This window comes from Squalius cephalus, assembly GCF_949319135.1.
Source record: "Squalius cephalus genome assembly, chromosome: 2".
In the NCBI taxonomy this organism is placed as follows: domain Eukaryota; kingdom Metazoa; phylum Chordata; class Actinopteri; order Cypriniformes; family Leuciscidae; genus Squalius; species Squalius cephalus.
Genome location: NC_137123.1, coordinates 56025361 through 56049762, shown reverse-complemented (window position 1 = coordinate 56049762; position 24402 = coordinate 56025361). Strand labels below are relative to the sequence as shown.

Below are 24402 nucleotides of genomic sequence, written 5' to 3'. Positions count from 1 at the left end.
TGGGAGAATTTTTTTGTGTTTCTATTCTGTGATAGAAATGACAATGTGGACATTTTTAAAATAATAATAAACAAAAAAACAAAACAATAAAGTATCCTTTTAAAAGGTACTGATATACATTTAAGGTACTAATATGCACTTTTAGGGGTAAATAAGGTAGAAACGCGTACCTTTTGAATAGGTGCCGCTCCAATAACTTTTTTTTCTGAGAGTGTATATATCCTAAACATACACAATTAAATAAAAATGTCATACTTTATTTGACATAATCACATCTTAGTTGGAAATGACTTCACATGTCTCAAGTTACATCCCCAGCATGCTTATTACCCATTTTGTTGTGTCCTTGATAAACAAGTATACTTTTTTAGGGGCAAAATTGTTTGGTTGAAACATTAATAAACATTGTTTAATGTCATACTTAACTAAGAAAAGAAAAGAAAAAAAGCTGAAAAAGTGGCCAAACACCTGCACACACATATGCCTTATGAAAAATGTTGTTTTATTGGCACAGAAATCATGATACTCATTAAAACGTTACACAGTTGTGAGATTTTAATTAGGTAAATTTGTGAAATGGCATACAGTATCTCATTCACATTTGCTTCTTAGTTGCAACTAAGGCACAGCTGTTTTAGTATTTTTTCTTCTGCTGTTAAGAACAGAATATTTGTTTTCTAACACCTGGAATATTGGACATAAGTTAGATATATAATAAAATAAAAAAACAAGAAACTGTTAAGGTGATATTGGCTAAATAAATGAGACATGTGATCTTTAAATAAATATGCAGCAAATATTTAACACAAGAAATAAGTATTTGTCAGTATAGCCTATACTGCTCGTATACATTACCAAACCATACACCGTGTTAGATAAAAACAATCCCTCATATTACTAATCTAAACATAAAATATGATTAAAAATCTTCAAGGAGTTCATCTAAAACCACTTGATGCTGCTCAATGTCTTCAAACTTTGTGAGAAGCTCAGTGCGAACAATGGGAATTTTACGGTAAGTGGGGGACACAGCGGGCCGATCAGCAGACTGAAGTTTTAGTTTTTTGACTTTGGCGAATGATTTCCGCCTCTTCGAGATCATGCTGAACTGCGCCATTTTGATCTCCATAGCTTTGAAGGCTTCGTTATCAACGGCATGGTCAAAGGTTTGCTTGCATGATCCTTTGCACGCACGGATTTTGATGTCAATGTCCACCTTCACTCCAAAGAAGTACACAAAAACAAGTCAAAAGTTACATTTCAACCTTCAAGCAAATAGTGAAATCCCTGACTCAAACGTTTTTGCAGAACATTTGATCAAATATATTGATTATGTGAACCTGAATTTACTCAACTGACCTTCCAGTCAAAAAACAAAAACAAACAAACAAAGTAGGGTTGAAGAGGCTTTAACAAACTTCTAAGTAGGCTGCAATATATTTACCTCTGAGATATTTATTCATACTATGTTATTTGAATGTTAGAGATAGTATGACTTTGACTGCACCATGGCTTACAAAGGTTGAGAACAGCTAAAATAAAAGACTTTGGTAAATACCCACCTCAGTTCGACGGATTTCATTTATCTGATCCCAGATCATTCGATGATGCTTCTTTAAGTCTTCTGCAAGTTCTATAGACCTCTTGTGCAGGAATGTTAGGTTTCTTTGAAGTTCTTCAGCAAACTCAGCATATCTGAGCTCCTGCACTGCACATAGAGAAAACCATCAGACCTCCTCAGCTTTTTGTAAATTACTAAAAATGATAATACAACAGGTTTTTCTATTTTTGTTATGTTTTGTCGAAGAGGCTTTCTGAGTAATTACTCAGAAATCTGAAATGAATATTTTACATAACTGTTCTGTTCGGCACATTGGCAGAATCCTCTGGACAACCAATACGAACCCTATAATTCAAAAAGTATAATTCTCTGAGGAACATAGATGGAAGCTATTAGTTCCAGTCAATGATTCATCCAGTGACCTCTTTAGAAGGGAACAATTTGAGGCACTTGAAATATATATTAAAACTGTGTGAGAACAGAAATTAATTATCTGAGGCAACTTCAAAAGGGTGTCTGGAGGTTCTCTTGAGGATTTCTTCTTGTGTTGCAATCTAAGCAACTCCAAATGGTGCTTTAAGTATCTTTCCATTTTTTTTTTTTTTTTTTGCAAAACACTTGATTTGAGAATTAGATATAAAAGCATATGAAAAGAACCATAATATTTAACATACTATATGTTTGGATGATAGCTTTTCTTTGTGACCCATAAAGCTGGACACTCATTTGCATTACTGATGAGGTGATGTCCTGATTTTGTTGAATCCTTCCACAAATATTTCTCAGTCGTTTACGAATGTCTTCATCTGCCACATTAATAAGACCCTCCATTTGACATCCAGATGGACATTTATCCTCCTGCAAAAGAAAAAAAAATCACAAAAAAATTCCAGTACTGACTAATTCCAACAATTGTGGAATAACAATTTCTCTTAATCTAGAATTTCTCTTAATCTTTTCTCAGTTAATGAATGCACTTTTATTATTTCATAGTGGTTTTTGATGTGCAATATAATATCTGATTATTTAATTTATGATTTATTACTATTTACTTATTGATTAATCTACTAAAAACACTTTGAAGATAAGTGATCTGCACTCTTAAAAATAAAGGTTCCATAACAGGGTTTTCACAGTGATGCCATAGAAGAACTTTTTTTTTTTTTTTTTTTGAAATGTGATTCTCCAAAATCACTCACCCTCTCCTCATCAGAGCACAAAGGGTATGTTGACCATGCTGGACACTGTCCAAATTTGCTGAAACCAGAGTGATTATGTTGTTTGCGACTGGATTTCAAGGCCGTACACACTGCAACAAACCAAACACACTTGCATTACACTTTAAAGTTTGTTCATAGATGGGTGATGGTGGCTAATTTTGAACATTTTGTTCACATTAATAGGGGAATATCATTTGATTGTGATATATAGTGGTAATGTTGTAAGCTCATTGTTTGTTCTACAATCTTGATGTGAAACCACCTTATAAAGTCTAAGATAAATAAAATTCAAATAAAAAAAGTATCTAAACCAGTAGGGCACAGATGACTCTTATATTAAATACTGAATATATTAAATGAGTTTTAATTATTAACTGTGGTCAAGATGATAATATGATCTTTAGGATACACTGCCAGAAGAAAATGTGCAAAAATTTTACCTTTAGGAGTACAACAACTTTGTATCTTATCTACCTCTAAAAGGTGCATATAGTACCTTAACCTAGTAATATGTACTCTTAAGGCACTACTGTGAAACTTTTAGAGGTAAATAAGGTACAAAGATGTCCTTTTGAGGGTACTGCCCCAGTGACAAAGGTCTGCTTTTTGAAAATGTTTTGCTGAGACATACTAAAATAAGCTTTATTTATTGAATTTATTAAAGAAACCAAGATTATGTAAGCAGATTGTCTGTTTTGTGGTTATGACTTGTAAGGTGTCTATTTCCAGAAAAATATTCTAAAAGCAGATATTTTGAAATAAAATAAAACACACACACACACAGTCCAAAACTTAAAGTGAACACATTTTTATTGGAAACATGAGGTATGATGGTTGTGTGAAAAAAAAATACATGGCAACATTACAGATTTACATTATGACAAGTAGGTTATTGACACTGATCATTCAAAGCAATGGCTGTCCTCTCCCCCCAAATCCCCTCTTTTTCACTTTTCAGACAGGTCTGATCTTCATTCTCACTACTTTGAGAGAGTAATCAGCTGGTTTGAAAAGCAGCCACACGACACCATTCTCAATCTCATAAGGGACTTTGGTGTCGGGGTCGTACTGGCCTCCTTTATAGTAAATCCCATTGAGATTGGCTGACCGGCAGTTATTGTACCACCACCCTCCACCATACATCTCCGCACAGTTCTCCTCCCACTTATCGTTGTCCCTATCAAAGGTGCTAAACTTCATGCCAGCATGTGAAAGGAAGGATCCGAGGTTAGGCTGTCCGCTCACTAACGCATCCCCTGCGTCCCCCGTGTAATCGGACACGGTCAATGGGAACCCCTCTGCCTCCGAGCCAACTCTAAAACTGTACTCGGCATATGCCTCGTTCCCCTGCCAGTCCTGCAGCTCAACTCTCAGAAGACTCTCTTTCTGAGTGAGAAGGTGTAGAAATATGTTGCCGATCCAGACCTCGCCCTGACCCTGTTGGTTTACCTGCCCAAAACCATTTCGATACTCCTTCCAAGTGCGATTGAAGTTAACCGACCCATCCTCTCTCTGCTGAACCAGAGCCCAGCCCCCCATCCCAGTGTCCTGGTCACAGTAAACCTCTACTACCTCCTCTGACCCAGCCATCTTTATTTTGAACAGCCCGCTCTGACCGCCGTTAACATGCTTCTGCAGGATTTCAACGCAATCTGAAAGAAGATTACACACCTGCTGATTAGAGCAAAGCTGCATTGCAAATTTGTTTCATTAATTTCGAAACTAATGGAATTTACATAGTTCTGCAAGATTGTTTCTGGATGAGCATCTGAGTGCAATTAAATGTGACATGTTTTTTGTAATTACTTGGATAATAGTTTAGTACAATACACCACATGCTTCCAAGAAGATCTAAACAAACTCTTGCTAACATTGTCAGTATTATCAAGAGAATTACATTTGCTAATGGTTCACTTGTGTATGCTGCTTGAGTTAAGAGTTTCACTCAAGTGTACCTCGACCAACATAGCCAGCCTTGCGCTCGTCCTGCGATTTCACACTTCGTGCGTGGATGTCGGGCAGATCCTCTTCAACATCACCACGCATAAACGCCCCAAGGTCATCCCCAAAAAATGGGTCGCTAGAGAGGGTGGTCTTTGAGAAACTTTTGCTTCCATCTGACACGACTGTTTTTGTAGATGAGGAAGAAGATGAGGATAACCTTTGGGTATTAGTGCCAAGCCCCTTGAAGAAGTCGCCACCGAAGTCACCTAGATCACTGGTGCCGTGAGTGAGAGAAGTGATGGACTTTTCATCCCCACCAGTCATGGTTACTCTTGTGGTGCCACGGCTCAGATCTTTCTCATCTCTGGCTGGCATCATATATTCTGAATCAGAAATTCCTAGTCTTTCTAAATCTTCACACCCGGGCCCGCTAGACGTAACCTCAGTCTTCTCCACGGGGCCGTCTTTGGTGTGTGTTATCACTTTGCGCACTGACTTGGTGCACTGCTTGACGGTGGAGGTGGAAGAGGAGGTATGCGATGTAGAGGAGGAAGTTGAGCCCATACCTGATGTGGGGAACTTGCTAACAGTTGAGGAACTTGAGCCCATACCTGATGTGGGGAACTTGCTAACAGTTGCGGCAGATTCGGCAGTGGAACCCTCCGCCTCCAGAGTAAGCTGCATCTGACCCACATCCCCGAAGAGGAGCTGCTTCTGCTCGGCTGTACCCGTTCCGCTTTTGTATATGGAGGGTAACACCACGTCCTTCAATGGCCTGCTCTTCATGATTCCCAGGGAACTGACAGTCTCCACACTCTGTACGCGGATAGCATCCAGATTGTCCATTTGCTTTTCCAGAGTCACGTAGCTCTCCCTGTCCACCGTGAACTCACTGTAGCTGGCGCAAGAGCCCTTGCATGCGCGTAGCTTGATGTCAATGTCGACCTGCGCCAAGAGATCATATTGGGAGAATGTGCTTTAATAGTAAGTTATATCAAGAAATCAGTGTAGAGACAGATAGATAGATAGATAGATAGATAGATAGATAGATAGATAGATAGATAGATAGATAGATAGATAGATTTTGGTGAAATATTTTGCTCACCTCAAGTCGCTGAATAACAATAACTTGATCTTTGACCTGCGACTTCAGAGCGTCCAGTAACCGGAGTTGACGGTCGATTTTAATCTTGATGTCAGTAATTCTCTGTCTCAGCTGCTCAGCCAATGATTGGTACCTGTTATCACCACCTGAGTGAAAGTAAAAAACATTATTTGAATTGTCTTGTGTGAGCTTCCAAAAATTAACTTTATCCTTGGCATTAATTATGAAAAATGTCCAAAAATCAAAGATTGAATCAATGCGAATCCTTACCGGAGGTAGTGGTCAGTCGCTCTCTTAGGTAAGTGTAAGTGTTTTTGGACACTTGATCAGCGGAGCGATAAAGTTTCCGGCCCTCGTCCAGGAGACTACGAATCCTCTCAATCTTCTTGAGGATATCGTGGTCTGCTTTGTCCATGAGGCCTTGAACTCGGCAGCCGGATGGACATTTGCTTCCCTGAAGAAATGAAATGGTCTTTAGCTAACTTGTTGTTGGGCCTTATTGCACTTTTCTGTGCTTGATTATACCTTCAATCGCTATGACTTAAATAATAAATAAATAATAATACATACCCAGTCATCATCTGTACACATAGACCATTCTTTTGTCTGACAGGTATCTTGTGCCTTGAAACCGTGTTCAATAGGACGAGCACCTCTAGGGTTCACGACTGTGTCCTGTGACTGGAAAAAGAGTCAGAGAGGGAAAACTACTTTAAGTGTGCAAATACATTGTGATCAGTGCATAAATAAAATAAATTATTAGTGGTATGTGTTTAAGAATCCAAATAGGTTCAAATAAACGCAGTGCATGAAAGTAAAGTAACTTACCAGGGCAGAGGACACGACCACGAACAGGCAGAAGAGCGAATGTGTGAGCTTCATCTCTGGCCTCTCTGTGCAGAATACAGACTCTCACTGCTCACACGTCCCATATAAACTCTTCTGATTGATCAACAGGTTGACTCATTATTGACCATCGTCACCCCCGCAATCTGGAACAGAGAACAGTGTGTGGACAAACTTGCCCTCCCAGAAACAGAGAGAGAGAGAGAGAGAGAGAGAGAGAGAGAGAGAGAGAGAGAGAGAGAGAGAGAGAGAGAGAGAGAGAGAGAGAGAGAGAGAGATGCAAATTGCACAATTTTGTACTGGTTTACGGGAAAGATAACATTTGTACTTGTACAAGAACTGACACTGCAGTATGACATACTCATACATTCCTCGAGGGCCTAGGAACATATTAATGGAATATATATTTATTGTAGAATTTATTGTTATATTATTTAAAATATATATATTTGGGGACTTAAGAGGTCAGATTTATTTAATTCTATTTCAAATAAATGCTGTTCTTTTGAACTTTATATTTATCAAAGAGTGCTGAAAAAAAGTATTGCAGTTTCAGTTTTTTTTTTTGGCCAGCGAATCCGAATATTAGACTGATTTCTGAAGGATCATGTGACACTCAAGACTGGAGTAATGATGCTGAAAATTAAGGAATAAATTGCATGTTAAGATATATTAAAATAGAAAACAGTTATTTTAAATTTATATTTCACAGTATTACAGTTGTTATTTTATTTTATTTTATTTTATTTTATTTTATTAAATAAATGCAGCCTTGGTGAGCATAAGAGACTTTTTCAAAAATATACTGACCCCAAACCTTAACGGAAGTGTATATGGCAGAAAGTTGTATAACATTTTAGCTATATTTTACATAATTTTAGGGTTGTGGATAAATCATTGCTTACTGACTGATTCAACAGGATGATTCACTGAATGTTTGCAAACATGATTTGCACATTGAAAGTGGGAACTTGTGTCTGTGAAGATCATTTGACTGTCCTTTTCAATTACACAACTGATGTTTGTTTTAAGTTGTTTTTGATGTGCACTCTTGTTGCACTAGAGATAACATCTCTTTTGTTGATGAAAGACAGCTCAGCTTTAATATTCTTTAATGTTATTTAATCATGATTTTAGAAAGGATAACAATTTCGGCTACCAAATTTTCATCCAATCTGCCAAAAGAATCAATAACAATTTTTAATTTGAATACATTTATATATATATATATTTGTATAACACCATGCAAAGTGGTATTTTGCTTCTGAAATGATATTACAAATCGCATATTTAATTGTTAAATTTGGTGACCATTTCTGTAGGGTCTATAGCACTTGTAGTAGCCTAGATAATATACATAAGTGCATCCTTAAAAAGATTGTATAATTTGCAAATTAAACCTTTAAATATGGTCATAAAATGCCAACTGCTAAAATAGCAGTATATTAATAAATATAGTAATATAGCAGCACATAATGCACATAGTGTGTGTGTGTGTGTGTGTGTGTGTGTGTGTGTGTGTGTGTGTGTGTGTGTGTGTGTGTGTTAACTGTCCTAGAATAGTAGGAACCACGATAACATAATTTTGTCCTACACGGATGAGATTGTGTGTAGTACGAGAATGTACTTTGAAACAAAGTCCAGTCTTGTAGGTGGTGTGCTATCGTCTGTCCGCATAAAAAATTAAAAATAAATTAAAAAGAAACTCGTTTATCGATCATGTCGAATCTCACGCGCATATCCGGGAGTTTGCATCGGTTGACATTGAGAGTTTGTTTAACCTCACCACTGCATTTCTGCGGGAATAATGTTTCATATTCACACAATATCACCAAATGTGCAACTACTGTCAGATGTTTTACAAGAGAATCACGTCACAGAAGCAGTAACAGACATTATAACGCCTCATCAGCACACCGAACTGTACGGGTTGGATGCGCGTCGGGGTTTTGGGGTGATACTGCAACGTCAGGTATTTAAATTCAATTACTTTACTTTATGTAATTTGACATTGGTTATAAGTTATTTATACATCTCTGCATATTAGTTCTTGACAATAATACACCAAACAAGCGAACTAAAAAACTTAGTTGTTTCATTGACTGGCCACTAGATGTCATCAAAGCCTTTTCACTCTTTCACACTCTCTAACCTAACCTCTAACCAAAAATATGTGTTTGACTTTCACTGCATTATATTAAATCACATCAAAACAACCGGTAAGCTGAAAACAAATGATAGGCTACTAAACATTTTATTCCAACTTGTTCTCACGCTCATTTTAGTGGACTTATGTGTGTTCATAACGTTTAACAACCACAAATGTCCAAATATTTTTGTCTTTATTAAACGACCTTATGTTATCACTATATAGCCTAGCTATAAAAAATAAATATATAAACTTGTAGTAAAATGTTTTGCTTGTAAAAGTATGCTAGTGCAGTATTTCTCTAGAATTAATGCCACTTGGTTTGATATTTTGTTTTTAATTCATTCATACATTAGCCTAAGTGTGGCGTAAGTGTCCAAATAGCCTATTGTTTGGGCCAATTTTGTCTTGATGAAATTGTGTAAAAAGAATCAAATCTCACAAAATCTCTTCCACGCAGTTCCTCAGCTCATATATGGTGGGAAACTGGACTTCCTTGTGTTTGATTATCTGTCAGAAATCACCATGTCACTACTCTCAGCAGCCAAAGCTAAAGCACCTGTAAGTTATTTATACCTGATGTGACCCATAAAACTGCTTTTGTTGGTGTAAGATAATAAAGTACGGGTGATTCTGTGATATTTAATAATATTTTTGACTTAATTTGTTAATTATGATACACACTTAGATTAACAATGCTCCCTTTTCTTTAAGAATATGGGATACGCTCCTGATTTCGTCCTTTCACTTACCCCATTTATTAAGGATATCAGCAAAAGAGGTAAAGTTATGTTAAGTTATGATAAGAATGTGACTTTTATCCAGACACATTTGTTAAGATTAATTAATGTTTATGGGTTGTATTGTGTTATATTTACTTTTATTATATAATATAACATGCAAAAATGATTTATCTTATTCATAATATGTTATGGAAATACTTTTTAGACTGAATGTCTTGTTGTCATGCTGTCTCCCCCCCCCCCCTGTAGGCATTCGTGTGGTCAGTAATGCTGGAGGTGTCAATCCTCTTGCCTGTGGAGCAGCTTTACAGGAAGTAGTTCAAAAGGCGGGACTTGACTTGAAGGTAGCTGTGGTTACTGGCGATGACCTGATGCCAAAGGTAATTGAACTTTAGTTTATTTATGCTTATGCGATGCATAGGCATTTACTCGCCTCATAGGAGCTGACATGTTGACATCACATGACCAGCCAAGTACTACTCTTTTTATCTCAGTAACCCGCCTATTATTGGACACTTTCACTTAATATAGTCATGGCTGACTGCAAATACCCACAGTTCTACAAAACTTTAGCTTTTTCCTGATGCTACAGCCAGATCACTAGGTGTCAGTATAATCCAACATGAAAGCCATATCTGACAGTCAAATGACATATCAAAACAAACAATACAGTTTTGAATGCACCTTAAAGAGATTTTGTATTTAGTGTCTTAGCATCTATTGTTCAACACACATTGGCGAATATTTAAGGGCATCATATTTAATGACTAGATTTTTTACAAAATTTGAATAATACTTATACTACCATTCAAATGAATCAGCAATGATGCATTAGACTGATAAAAAGTACTGATAAAAAGATAAAAACTGTTTTCATCATTGATCATAATAATAAATATTTCTTGAGCATAAAATCAGCATATTAGAATGATTTCTGAAGGATCATGTGACACTGAAGACTGGAGTAATGATGATGAAAATTCAGCTTTGATCACAGGAATAAATTACATTTTAAAGTAAATTCAAATAGAAAACTGTTATTTTAAAATGTAAAAATGTTTTTCAATATTACTGTATATTTGATTAAATAAATGCTGCATAAAAGCATTAAAAACCGTACAGACCCGATCCTTCGAACGGTAGAGTTTAGTTAATACTTTAACACTATTTATGGGTATAGGTGTGTATTACCCTTGGCAAGCACCACCTGTAAAACATTACCCCTCTTCTTGCCCAATTTCATTGCAATAATTCTTATGGGTTTGTTCAAATTCCTAAAATAAGTTTGAGTTATTACTATATTGCCATAGCACTAATAATATTATATCCTCTACCCTTACTTAGGTTAAAATCTTTCCTGTGATCTTTTGGTTTGTTGTGTATCCTAGAAAGACTCTTTGACTGAACTCAGGATGACTGATTCAGAGGGAAAGAAACCACTTCCAAAAACCGTCCACAGCATGAATGCGTATTTTGGGTAAGAACTACAAATTAATTACAGCGTGTCATTGGTCCTGTCTGTTATTCATGCCTGGAGCCGCACTGGTGGTTTGAGCATATGAGAGTCAGCTTTCTTGTGTCTGTATCTCTCAGCGCCCTCCCCATTAAACGGTGCCTGGATCTCGGGGCTGATATTGTTGTGACGGGACGCTGTGTGGACAGCGCTGTGGTTCTTGGACCGCTGATGCATTCGGTAAGTTTGTCATGCAGGAGCGTTCTTCAGATTTCCTGTGCAACAGACATTGTGTAACAGAGTCATCAGTAACGATGAGTTGGTAATTTCAACCACCTACGTATGTAACCCTCGTTTCCTGAGTAGGGAATGGAGACGTTACGTTGTGACGACGAATGGGGTTTCGCTTAGAAAGGTCTTCTCGGCAAGAAGAGCACCAGGTGATGAAGAGGTTCCACTTCAACGCCTAGGCATGTCTCGTGGACGATGCTCTAGCGGAAGTGATGGTAGGTGGTGGTAGGGTACTCAACCTGCCTCGTCCTGTCCAGGAGCCACATGTGGAGGATCCACAGATCGGAACGAGGGTGCCATGGGGTGCCCCGTCTCTGAGAAAGGAGGTCCTTCCTCAGGGGGATTGGCCAGTGAGGTGCTGTCGCGAGGAGTACCAGTTCGGAGAACCAGGTCCGAGTGGCCAATGAGGCGCAACCAAAATTACCTGCTTCGTGCAAGAAGGCTCACTAGGGGCAACGCATACTTGCGGAGGCCCAGCGGCCAGCTGTGCGCTAGTGCGTCCGTGTCGAGTGTGCCCTCAGTCAGGGAGTAGCAATGGAAAGAATCGTGGGAGGCAAACAAATCTACCTGTGCGTCGCCGAAATGTTCCCAAATCAGCTGAACCGACTGGGGATGGAGTCTCCATTCTCCAGGAAGAGACTGATACTGTGAGAGCTCGTCGGCTGCACGATTCAGGTCTCCCGGGATATAAATGGCTCGAAGCGACCTCAGATGCTTCTGACTCCATAGGAGGAGGTGGCGGGGAGTTGCAACATACGGCGGGAGCATAGAGCACCTTGTCGGTTGATTTACGCTACTGTCGCAGTATTGTCTGAGCGGACTAGTATGTGTTGGTTCTTGAGCAACGCACAGAAGCGGTGCAGAGCCAAACGTACGGCCAGCAACTCGAGGCAATAGACATGCCAAAGGCCCCAGTCCGTGGTGGAGGCATCTGTTGAGACAACAACAGGCCTGGAAACTCGTTCTAAGGGCACTCCGGCCCGTAGAAAGCTGAGGTTTGTCCACGGGGTGAAGGTCTGACGGCAGGTCGGAGTAACTAGTATTCGGAGCGTGCCTTGTTGCCATGCCCATCTCGGGACTCGATCGCGAAGCCAGAGCTGAAGCGGTCTCATATGAAGCAATCCGAGCGGCGTAGCTGCGGCTGCGGATGCCATATGCCCTAGGAGCCTCTGAAATAACTTCATTGGAACCGTACTCTTGCCCTCGAACTGCCTCAGGCAAGTCAGCAGTGACTGCGCGCGCTCGCTCGTAAGCAACTCAATTTCCATACCGAGAAAAGAGATCCTGCACGGGGTTCTGGGCTCTTTTCCCAGTTGACCTGAAGGCCCAGACGGGCTAGGTGCTGGAGCACTAGGTCCCGGTGTTCGTAAAGCTTGGATCAGCCAGTCGTCGAGATAGTTCAGGATGCGAACCCCGTGTTGCTGTAGCGGCACAAGGGCTGTCTCGACACACACGGAAGCTCCATGGTTTGCGATAAGGAGGGGGGCGTGGCCCGAGGAATGACTTGTCAGTTATTGTGCCACACCATAACCCTCAGATCACCCTGGCCACCAGCCAAAGTATCCCCTCTCGAGGAAGAGATAGATTAGGGTGTGGCAGAGGGGACTCTACCCACACGGAGATCATTGAGTCTCGATCTAAACATCGCAATGGTCATGTTCCCGCAATGAAATCATGACTCATCCACGAGCGCTGCCGAGCGTGATTAAGCCCAACACGCCAAACAGCGCTAGTGAGCGTTAGGCAGATGGATCATGCACCCACATCCAGAAAACACACGGGCGAGCCGTCTTGAAAAATACGTGCCACGTACAGCTCTTTTAGAGCGAGGAAAAAGTTCAGCAGAGTGCTGAAGCACCCAGGGAGAAGCACACACACTTGTCGGCAGATCACTGCACAGATCAGCAGCAGGCAATATGATCTCGCTGGAACACACCGTTGCACCAACACACTGGAGAGCCGCTCGTCTCATAGAGTGAAGATAATTCAGAATGGCTTGTGGGAGTGAAGAAAACTCTTGGCTCCGAAGCGAAAACATAACTGCATGTTGCCAGCGTACTTCCTTCACGAGGTGGGGCGGAGTTACACTATGCAAATTCCGCCATTTTCTTGCCATTGGCTCGTTTTGTATACTCGAAGGTGAGAGGCTTTCTAAGCGAAACCCCATTCGTCGTTACGACGTAACTCGTAGTGACCACGAAAGGGAACTAAGTTTACTTTAGCTTCTACAGGGAGAGGTCCAGACTTTCAAAATCAAAAAGATATTCACATTCAAATTTATGAGTTTTCTTGTTAAGCTGTTATTGTTGTGGTGTTTTGTAGTTCAGTAGTTCTGTACATATTTGGCAGTATTTTTCATTCACAAAAAGTGCATATTTTGCATCCACAGAAGCTCTTCTCAGTCTAGCATTTGAATTTTCAAGACAAATCTAAAGATTCCTTGACTTTATTTAACTTTTTAAAAAATTATAATTAAAAATCTTGTAAATATTTTTTAAATGTTTTTAAAATAAGTCTCTTATAAATAAGTGTATACATAATTTATATAGCATGTTGTCTCTACAAATTCTTATTACAGTCTTTGATGTTTAATTTTTATGTTTTTTCATTCTTAGTTGCATTAGATTTTCATTGTAATTTATTTCAAAATACTGTAAGTAGTATATATACTCATATATATAAAATTCAAGATGTTTTTGAAATAGGTCTCTCTTAAATAAATGTACAAATTATTTACATAAAAATTATTATAACATTTGTCTTTTAACAGTTTGCGTGGGACTCTAATAACTATGACCTGTTGGCTGCTGGAAGGTACTGTTAAATCTGTGAGCTCTTGAAACACACACACACACACACACACACACACACACACACACACACACACACACACACACACACACACACACATTGTGTTTTCATGTTTAATGGGGACTTTCCATAGATATAATGATTTTTATACTGTACAAACTGTATATTCTATCCCCTTACACTAACCCTACCCCTAAACCCACCCATCACACAAAACTTTCTGCATGTTTACATTTTTAAGAAACATTACTTAGTATGATTTATAAGCTGTTTTCCTTATGGGGACCAAAAAAATTCCCCACAAGGACAAGGATTTCGGGTATTGACATTTTTGTGCAGACATTTTGTCCTCATAATGTAGGGTTTACTTGGCCACACACACACACACACACACACACACACACACACACACACACACACACACACAGACACACTCACGCGCGCGCACACTGGTCTGAGGTGAACATAAGGGCAAACAGCCATACATGAATCATTTGTTTTTGTCGCATGTTGTGAAGGACCTTTCAGGGTAAGAATATGTGTGGTTAACCACATTTACGTTATTAGCCAAGTTCTGTTCCTGTTTTGGTTACCATGAAATTTCATGAGAATTTTTTTTCGGTTGTAGCCTTGCAGGTCATCTGATTGAGTGCGGTGCACAGGCCACAGGGGGGATTTTCACAGACTGGCACACAGTTCCTGACTGGTAACAACTCAAAATCTGATATATTCATGGCACATTTAAACTCAAAATCAAAAGAGAAAAATTCATTGCATCGTGACTATTTTCATGACAGTACTTTTTCCACCATAAATCCTCATTACAGTCATTTATCTTGATGATTCTTTGATGTTTCACTTTGATGTTTTTTTTAATTCTCAGTTGCATTAGATTCTCATTATTCTAATAACAGACAGAGAACTAAGGAGAACTCAGGTCTTAAGTACACAGAGCAAAGAAACAACTAATGAGATAATTGATGAACCAACAGGTTAATGGGATGAATAAACAGACAAGCTGAAAACTAGGTCAAACAGGCAATCAAGGAAGACAGAACCAAAACACAATGAAACATAGCCAAAACAGAACATAACTGACTATAACTGTAACATACAGTATTACTGTATATATACCTGGATGCAGTATTTCATACTTAATTTCATTAAGACATCATATCTTTGCTTAAAGATTGTCATGAAAATAATGTCACAATGCCAAAAAATCTGATAACACTTTATTTTACAATGTCCTTGTTACATGTAGTTACTATTGTAGTTACTATAACTTGTGCATAGTTGCGCTTTAGATGTTTTGTATTCAGTCAAAAAAAGATCACTTTTTTTTTCTTTTACAGTACCTTTGACAAAACGTACCTCATTCTTTGTTTATAATAACAGTGGGAAGTATTATGTGCATTCTCATTTGATTTGCAGGGATAACATGGGCTTTCCTGTGGTAGAATGTTCTGCTGATGGTTCATTTACACTGTCCAAACCTCCAAAAACTGGTGGGCTAGTTTCATTTGGTACAGTGGCAGAGCAATTAGTGTATGAGATCGGAGACCCACAGCATTACCTCCTACCTGATGTGACATGTGACTTCTCGAATGTCACCATTACTGAGATCCCAGGTCATTTTTTTTTAGTCAGCTTTTTACTGGATCTTACATGCATGGTTGTTTCTGATACTCTGGCAGTGGCATATTTAAATGGTGAATGGTAAATGGACTGCATTTATGTAGCGCTTTCACAGACCTATGGCCACCAAAGCGCTTTACATATAGCCTCACATTCACTCACTCATTCATACACCGACGGTGTATTTAAAAATTATTAATAATTTTAATATTGTGGAGAGAAAACTTTAAGCAAACTGAAGCTGGTTGGTGACAGTACTTATCTCCTGTAGAAAGTCCTCACGCAGTGATCAGATTGTTGTTTATTATCTCTAAATATCTGACTCAGAGACGCTGCCCCATTGATTTTACACCAGTTGTCTAGACTGGCTACCTAAGAGCCGGTTCCAGCTATCTCCTATAACCTTTACAACCTCTTCCATTTAAATGTTATTTTCCTTGTCACAAAACAAATATTGTATTTGTCCCCTAAACTTCAATCTCATTGTCCATGTAATCAGAAAGCTAACAGTACAGTATGTACACTAGCATGATTTGATCTTTTGTGGAAACATTAAAAAATGCTGAGATCAATATGTTAACTGCCTTAGATTAAGATCACATTATCACATTATTTCATTATTAAATTCTTTTTTTAAATAAATATGAATTATTTATATTTACTTTATTGCTAATTCTATTTCACTATGACTTGTTTTGCTCTTCTGATTTCTAGATGTGGATGGTGGAGCAGTGAAAGTAGATGGTGCCAAGGGATCACCTCCATCAGGTGACTACAAGGTGGGTTAACCTTTCCTGCCGAGTTGTTTTAAGTCAGTCGTTTTAATTAACTTTTTAGGCAATAATCAAGAATGAATAAATATGCTTTTTTAAATAAAAAAAAATTGGTTATGGTTTGTATTTTATCATCTCAAGGTTTGTGCCACATATGTGGATGGGTTCAGGGCGACTGCAGTTTGTCCTGTTGGTGGTCCGAGAGCTGTGGAAAAGGCCAGAAGAACAGCAGAGAGTATTATCAAAAGGTTAAGGCTTTACTTTTAGTGATTTTGTACATCAAATACTTGATATTTAATGAATTGCTTTGATTCATTGCTTGGAATCGGCAATAGTTAGATTAAAGGACAATTCACATGGCACCGACAGACGCAAACCAATGCGGACAATCACCAGATTGCAGTACGTCACGTCTCAGACATTCCAGAAATTGACAAATGATGACTGAACATGTTCAGTTGGTGAAAACAAGTGCTGACCAACGGCATCAGACGCCGGCAGGGGTAACACACTGATCTGACAAAACCCAGACAATGTGTCTGTTGCCATTGGTTTGGCGTGAATTGGCCTTTTGCCAGTCAAGATTACATTTCCTAAAAAAAGTTACAATACAGTGTTTAAAGTGTTTAAAAAGTGTATTAACCCCCCTCTAGAGCTTTTAATGCATGATAAAATGATATAAAATAAACTGTACACTCTTAGAAGAAAAGGTTCTATATAGAATCATAAAGGGTTCTGTCAGGTGCTTCATAAATAGTAGTTTCCCATTATGGGAGCATTTTATAAATTTAGTTTTAAGGAAAAACACAATAATTCTGGTCAGAAATCGTTTGTATCACTCTGTATCAAGCGCTGAGGAAGCCTCTGGAGCTAAAATTCAAATATGATAATAGGCGTTTAGTTTCCGTCATGCACTGTAAGTGATCGACCAATCACAACAGACTGGGCCGTCTGACCAATCAGAGCAGAGTAGCCTCAGAAAGGAGTGGTTTAGAGAGAGACTGAATCTTTGAACTTGCCGTTTTCAAACTCTTTGAAAAATGAGGTGATGTGCAATGTGTATTATGAGAAAATGTATGATTATGAGTGTTTTTTGACCTTGAATTCGTGTAAGCCTATTGTAGGAGACCTTCAAAACAAACCTTTAAAATAGCACTTTAACTAAATGTTATGAATTAAACAGCTTGTAAATATACTTTACCACTAGAACGAATCGAAATAACCCTTTAAACATGAAAGTATTATGCAATAATTTAAGACATTTCTCCTTATATAGAACCTTTTTGATGTAAAGGACTCTTAAAATTGAGTCAAGAACCCTAGGGTTTTATATACAGTAGAACCTTATTGAACCTTTTTTTCTAAGACTGTAGCACTTTATGCTGAAACATCATCTTTAGGACCCAGCGAATTTTCAGACAGCTGGGTTTGGAGGACTATGCTGAAGTCAACATTCAAGTTCTGGGCGCTGAGGACACATATGGACCACATGCGGTCAATAAAGTAGGCTGTCTGTTTCTGTTTTCCATTCAAAATTGTGTTTAACATCACAGTCCGTTTACAATTAGAACAAATGACCTTCAGTTTTTGAAGGCTGTTCTTTATTGCACAGGGTCTTCGTGAGGCTGTGGTTTGGATGGCCGTCCATCACAAGCAGAAGAAAGCGCTAGAGTTTTTCTCCAGAGAGGTGGCACCAGCGGGAACCGGCATGGGTGAGTTAAAACCTCAACTCAATCTTATCCTACTCTGTTTCCAAAACAGTGCGGTTAAGCTCACTGTTCATTTAAGGCTGAAGAAACATTTAAACATCTTAGGTCAGTATCTTATTTCTTTCTCTCTCCCCTCTACAGCTCCAGGACTCACAGCTATTGTGGGAGGGCGACCAAGAATGTGAGTATTATTAGTTAGTAGTTCTTTAAGTACCAAAAACTGCTTATAACTTTGGATAAAAGTGTACCATGAAAAATGTTATGTATGTCTTATTTCTCTTTCTAGATCACCAGTTCTAAAACCTTTCTTTTTCCTGTATCCCAAAGCTGATCCGGAGGTATTACCATTTTCTCCCCCATGAAAATACAAATTTTTTTTTGTTTTAAACTGTATGTACTATTTTATTCTATATGTTTTATTATTTTGGAGAATCATTCAAATACCATGTTTTATGAATATGGTAATACAGTACCATATATAGGGTGAATTCAGGCAAACTGGCTCACATTTCTCATTGAGATGAATGGAAAAAAGTGTCCCGATTATCCTGAATTCATGCTGAATTCAAGTATCTGATACCATCATCACTGTATGTTTTTTTTATAAGGGAACTGATACAACAAAATCAAAATGTGCATTAAATTAAAAGGTCATTCTATATGGATTGGACAGAATATGCAAATGGCTCATTTAAAATATACATATGGATGATTGTGTGAATGAATGACTCTTAATTGTTGATTTCAGGTGCACATTCATGTGAATGGGGAGCTTGTGGAGACACACAGAGAGGTGGTATCAGACCCTTCATTAGCAGAAAGATACAACCCCTCCCTCCCCTCAGAGGAATACAGAGGAAAACCCACAGGTACCCTGCTGATTGTATGTGGGATACAAATGTAAAGTGAATAGTTCACACAAATGAATCTTACACTACCTGAAACTTACTACTTTAAAAGTTTAGGGTCAGTACTTTTATTTATAAATTGATCAAAAGTGACAGTAAAGACATTTATAATGTTACAAAAAATATATTTCAGATAAATGCTGCTCTTTTTTTTAACAAATAATTGGTGAGACTTCTATCAAAAGCATTAAAGAAATCATATAGACTCTTTTGAACTGTAGTCTACACCATCTTTTCACCTTAACGTTGAAAAAGGAGTTATTTAGAAAGATGCTATTTTCCATAAAATGAAAGAAGGTTGTAACCCCGACTGTCACGCTTACATGAAAACACTATACAAATGCCTCATTCATTCATTCATTCATTCATTCATTCATTCATTCAAGCTCCACACCACGTCTAAAAGTCATACAATACACTTTAAATTAAATATGCATAACGTTTCATTTAACGGCAATAAATAATCAAACAGTCTCCTTGTAAACACATTCATTTACTTTGCAGAAACAGTGAAGCTTCTATACTAACTTAGTTCAGTAGTAATTTGTTCAAAATAAGTCTGAATATGATAAGGATAATATGACATTTCTTTCCTTTCATTGACAAGTTATTCTCTGCATCTTTTTTTTCAGATAACATGCTTTGTACACTTTTCAGCACAAAGGTTTTTTTTCTCCAAAATTCTTCCCAAATCAGCACATTGTGACTAATCCTTATTAATGACAGACTCTCGTGTATCAAAACAGTTTCTTTTCACATGGAGGTAAGCATGCAGCGTTTGATATGGCCTACTTCAAGGTGGAAGTGGGTGGAATGTTTGAGCAACAAACTCAACTGAAAGAAATGGGCTTAAGCCTGGTTTTAAGGGCCAATTTGATTGTTCTACCAAGAGAAGGTTTTATAAGATCCCTTGCACCGGAATCCAGTGCTGCTTGTTTTCCCAGAGTTCTTTGCTTTAGTCTCTCTGAAAGGCACAGCCTTTGTAGTGTTCTGGCAGTGTTTGCATGAGTCTCTTTATCTATTTGCCACTTCTTAGTTGCCCTAAACAAGCAGCTAAACCCTTCAAATAATCGGAAACACCCTTTCATTGGATCTAGCGTTTACACACGCAAGCGCAGACTGTTTCGCACACACTCGCATTCATTCACAAATATGCAAGGGCCATGCACACAAACACTGAAGGTCTTAAATACAAATGAACACAAAATAAAGTGATAGACTGTGCTTTTTTTTCTTTTCTTTTTGTTTCGCTCTCTTTCCCACTTACATGGACATACAGACGAACCTGGAGCCACGGTGATTAGAGCATCACAGAGGGCTGATTGTAAGAGAGGCTTCTAACGTTACCTCAGCCCAAGGGCATTTTTCCGAGACAGAAAAACTGATTAATGGGGGATGTAGCCAATGATAACCGCCAAAGAGTTGTGTTGAACTCCAAAATAACCAACCATCACTATTACTATAGATAGTTCACTCGAAAATGAAATCTGTATTTCTTTCTTCTGTGGAACATAAATGTTTTGAAGAATGTTCATGCTGCTCTTCTCAATGGAATAAAGGTGCATAACACCAAAAGCTCCGAAAAGTACCAAAAGCATCATGAATGCAGTTGTATACTGTCTTCTCAGACTGATTTTTTGGTTGTTATTCATAGAAAATCTTGTGCATCTTGGGCATTCTGCTTTAAACATCTCCTTTTCAGAAGAGAGTAAGTCATACAGATTTGAAACTTCATGAAGGGGAGAAAATTATGACACAAAAAAAAAACGTATTTGTGAACATAGAGACTCAACATTGGGCTTTTTAGACTTGGGCAATAAGCAACCACTCATACCATCCTAAGAACCATATTGCAACACCCTGGCAACAACCCAAAACACACCAGCATAATAGTGGCCTGTTACATTTTCTATAGTAAAACATACACTACCTTTAAAGAATGTGAGGTCTACGATTTTCTGTACGAAGTCTCTTATCCTCACCAAGGCTGCATTTATTTGGTCAGAAATACAGTAAAAAAAAAAAAAACAGCAATATTGTGAAATATTATTACAATTTAAAATATCTGTTTTCTATTTTAATATATATTAAAATGTAATTTATTCTTGTGATGCCGAAACTAATATTTTCAGCATCAGTCTTCGGTGTCACATGATCCTTCAGAAATCATTCTAATATGCTGATTTGCTGCTCAAGAAACAGTTCTTGAAATGATCAATGTTGAAAACAGTTGTGCTGCTTAATATGTTTTTGGGAAACTGTGATACATTTTCTCAGAATTCTTTGATGAACAGAAAGTTCACAAGAACAGCATTTATTTGAAACAAAAATCTTTTGTAACATTAGAAATGTCTTTTTTTTAATCGTTCTAATACATCCTTGCTGTATAAAAGTACTAATTTCTTCAACAACAAAAAAAAAATCTTACTGACCACAAACATTTGTACAATAGTGTAAATGGCTATTTTTATTGGCTCATTCCTATTTAAATAATCAATCAGATCAAGCAATATGTGTGCTGACTTGGAGCAAAATGGGCTCAGATGCTCGCTGTTAGTTCAACCTGCCAACTGCTGAATTTAATTACAATGAGAACAAAATTGTCTCTCTTTCAGATCTGCCCTCTGGGCCACATACTTTCAGACTGGAGGAGTTAGCATACACGCGCAGTGGAGACAAAGGGGACTCCGCAAACATTGGTAAGTGTTTCTCCATGTGCTTTCACACGCAGTGAATAATATTTTCACGATGAGACAATTTGCTTATTGCATGTCAGTGTCACACCAAAAAAGCCATTCTGGCTATAAATGCTGGGAAAATGCTGGGTCAGGCCATGTTCTCTGACCACAAACCACAAATCACAGCCCACTGTCTGCAGCCCAAAAGGCAACACTCTCTTGTGATGTGGCAACTTGCCCTTGTTTTAACTTCATCTTCGATGTGACGGGTGGTTATGTGTCATTCATAGTAGACTGTGAGTCTGGGTTTTTAAAAAAAATTTTTTTTTACATAATTTGTTAGCTTTTCTCATGTCGAAATAACATGTCAAACTCTATCTATCTATCTATGAGCCTGGGTTTAAAAAAAAAAAAATTTTTTTACATAATTTGTTAGCTTTTCTCATGTCGAAATAACATGTCAAACTCTATCTATCTATCTATCTATCTATCTATCTATCTATCTATCTATCTATCTATCTATCTATCTATCTATCTATCTATCTATCTATCTATCTATCTGTCTGTCTGTACATTATTATAAATAAATAAATGCATATGTATATGCAAATGTAGAGAAATTCTGGTAATCTATGACGTTTTGCATGTGCGAGTTGTATTGGGAACATAAAACGACTAAACTTAAACGACTAAACATTTTTTTTTTTTTAAGTTACATGGTAATATCATTCAGCATGATGGTATAAATCCAATATTTAGGGTAGATGTTTCACATGTCTATTCCATATATCAATAAATCTTTATGTATAACTTCTGTGTTTAGGGGTTATTGCAAGACACCCACTGTATTTTCCCTACCTGAAAAAGTTGTTAACTGCTGAAGTTGTGGAGCAGTATTTCCAACATTTGATCAGAAAGGATCAGACTGATGAACCCTCCGTCATACGGTAAGAAGAATTCCAAAAATGTGCTAGCAGATGTGCTTTCAGTGGTGAAAGACATCAAAAGGTTATGGTTTAATGAGGCAAAAAGCACAGTAGACACAAAAAACACAATATAATACTTTGTTAGTAGTCTGGTTTTAAGGAAATCATTACCAGTTGATGTCTGAAGCTGTAAGGAAGTTAAAGTCACACAACATAAACATTGTAACACCTTTATACTGAGCTTCTCAACATCTGCAGCCTGCACAGCCTTTTAAAGACCTGTGTGTGTGAGAGAGAGTGCATGCATGCAAGCCTCTTGTTTTATGGGTTGGGGAAAACGCCTTTGGTGCCGCTAATGAGGACCACCTCATGCTGAGGACTGACATGTCTAGATGCCTGTCTGTATGAGAGTGTGGTGTGAGCTAATGCACAGATGTGTGAAAACCGGGAGGTGATCTCAATTAAAATAATGTATTTCACATGTTTGTGGTGACTTCCAGGTACGAACTGCCTGGCATTCACGGTCTGAACTTCATTCTTCCAAACTCACTCGGAGGGGGAGGGGTGGCGTCTCTGCGCAGCGACCCTCAGGTAACACACATTCATTCAAACAAACTCGCAAAATGGACACAGGCACAGTGGCTTCAACCAGTGTGGGTCTTTTTGAAGTTTCTTAGAAAAGGTTAGCACAAAAAAACAAAACAATAATGAAATTCTGGGGAGAAAAGGTATTTTTAAAGAAGAAAGCAGTTCACACTTGGTATGAGATTACTTGATCTAGCTATTTACAACCTTAAAGAAATGGCTCGAAAATGTTTTCTCACCCTTGTGCCATTCCAAACATATATGTCATGATACAAAATTTGGGGTCAGTAAGAAAAAATACCACATAGCGTAACATTGTGTTTTTAGTGTTACTAAAAATGTGTTATTTTTCAGGGAAAAGCCTATGGGCAAATGCTGCTTGACTACAAACTGAGAGACCTACCTGATTTGAAATCAATGGTCGATTAAAAAAGGACGAAGACTGAAGGGATGCCAGTGGTGTGTTGAGATTTCACATTTTAAAAAGTGCCTCAAATGGATAATGTCAAAGAATAGTAGATTTATAATGTTTGAAAATGTCCAGATGGATTATATTATGGAGTTTGTATAATGTAAACAGTGTCTTCCGTTTTAGTTTGTGTCTACTAACAGTTTCCAAACTGTTCAAATGATTCCATGGAATCAAAATGTGAACTTTTCAAACACATAACTGTGCCTTTAATCATTTTTATTTTCTGTTGTAATTATTAAGAATGATTAGTAGTACGCATGAGCATTACAATTTTTTTATTTTATCAGTGTAAACAAAACAAAGAGCCAGTTGAAGTTGAATGTGAGTTTTGTTGGGTCGTTGTTGAACATGCAAGCACTTTGATATGTAGTGAATACATTAGAGAACGCCGTACTTCACTTAGTTGTGTTGAGTTGGCCACGTCTTACAGGCGACAGCAAAACAATAAACCCTTGAAGTCCCCATATACAAGGTCCTCTCATTACCTCTGACCCCTATCGACACAGGAAGGCAGAAAGCAAAAGGCTTTTCCTCTTCTGATGACTGAGTTCGTGTTTACCGTTGAAGATATATGCATGTATTCTAAGGAA

The 24402-nt window shown here is 38.0% G+C and overlaps 3 protein-coding genes across 4 annotated transcripts; 1 reads left to right on the top strand and 2 right to left on the bottom strand.

Moving 5' to 3' along the window:
* Positions 1-482: 482 nt before the first annotated feature.
* LOC307173675 (fibrinogen alpha chain) lies at positions 483-2867 on the bottom strand. Its single transcript, XM_079896980.1, has 4 exons — positions 2761-2867; positions 2236-2419; positions 1563-1708; positions 483-1216 (listed from the first exon to the last, which is right to left on the bottom strand). The coding sequence occupies exons 2-4, from the start codon at positions 2390-2392 to the stop codon at positions 920-922; spliced, it is 600 nt and encodes a 199-aa protein (XP_079753106.1). The 5' UTR covers positions 2393-2419; positions 2761-2867; the 3' UTR covers positions 483-919.
* A 706-nt stretch (positions 2868-3573) lies between these two features.
* Positions 3574-6822, bottom strand: fga (fibrinogen alpha chain). Of its 2 annotated transcripts, XM_079896918.1 has the most exons (7): positions 6659-6765; positions 6401-6511; positions 6101-6284; positions 5831-5976; positions 5337-5670; positions 4737-5291; positions 3574-4433 (listed from the first exon to the last, which is right to left on the bottom strand). In XM_079896918.1, the coding sequence occupies exons 1-7, from the start codon at positions 6710-6712 to the stop codon at positions 3736-3738; spliced, it is 2082 nt and encodes a 693-aa protein (XP_079753044.1). In that variant the 5' UTR covers positions 6713-6765; the 3' UTR covers positions 3574-3735. The 2 variants fall into 2 exon arrangements, with proteins under 2 accessions (XP_079753044.1, XP_079753043.1); XM_079896917.1 differs by having other exon boundaries at positions 4737-5670; positions 6659-6822.
* Positions 6823-8270: 1448 nt separating this feature from the next.
* LOC307173654 (uncharacterized protein) lies at positions 8271-24277 on the top strand. Its single transcript, XM_079896940.1, has 20 exons — positions 8271-8648; positions 9286-9386; positions 9540-9606; positions 9818-9948; positions 10957-11045; positions 11162-11261; positions 14083-14126; positions 14752-14829; positions 15558-15754; positions 16476-16540; positions 16676-16782; positions 17935-18037; positions 18147-18246; positions 18385-18424; positions 18530-18581; positions 18992-19112; positions 21767-21850; positions 22653-22776; positions 23256-23346; positions 23695-24277. Exons 1-20 carry the CDS (start codon positions 8396-8398, stop codon positions 23767-23769), a joined length of 2022 nt encoding a protein of 673 aa, XP_079753066.1. The 5' UTR covers positions 8271-8395; the 3' UTR covers positions 23770-24277.
* The last annotated feature ends 125 nt before the right edge of the window (positions 24278-24402 follow it).

Excerpts from the sequence above, each read along its gene's own strand:
- LOC307173675 (XM_079896980.1), bottom strand. The coding sequence starts at position 2,392 with ATGGAGGGTCTTATTAATGTGGCAGATGAAGACATTCGTAAACGACTG. Across the intron at positions 1,709-2,235 it reads AGCTATCATCCAAACATATA|TGCAGGAGCTCAGATATGCT; the intron begins GTATGTTAAATA and ends CTCTATGTGCAG. Across the intron at positions 1,217-1,562 it reads ATGAAATCCGTCGAACTGAG|GTGGACATTGACATCAAAAT; the intron begins GTGGGTATTTAC and ends TTTGGAGTGAAG.
- fga (XM_079896917.1), bottom strand. The coding sequence starts at position 6,712 with ATGAAGCTCACACATTCGCTCTTCTGCCTGTTCGTGGTCGTGTCCTCT. Across the intron at positions 5,671-5,830 it reads TTGTTATTCAGCGACTTGAG|GTCGACATTGACATCAAGCT; the intron begins GTGAGCAAAATA and ends CTCTTGGCGCAG. Across the intron at positions 4,434-4,736 it reads GGCTGGCTATGTTGGTCGAG|ATTGCGTTGAAATCCTGCAG; the intron begins GTACACTTGAGT and ends ATCTTCTTTCAG.
- LOC307173654 (XM_079896940.1), top strand. The coding sequence starts at position 8,396 with ATGTCGAATCTCACGCGCATATCCGGGAGTTTGCATCGGTTGACATTG. Across the intron at positions 14,127-14,751 it reads GACCTGTTGGCTGCTGGAAG|CCTTGCAGGTCATCTGATTG; the intron begins GTACTGTTAAAT and ends TTTCGGTTGTAG. Across the intron at positions 23,347-23,694 it reads CTCTGCGCAGCGACCCTCAG|GGAAAAGCCTATGGGCAAAT; the intron begins GTAACACACATT and ends GTTATTTTTCAG.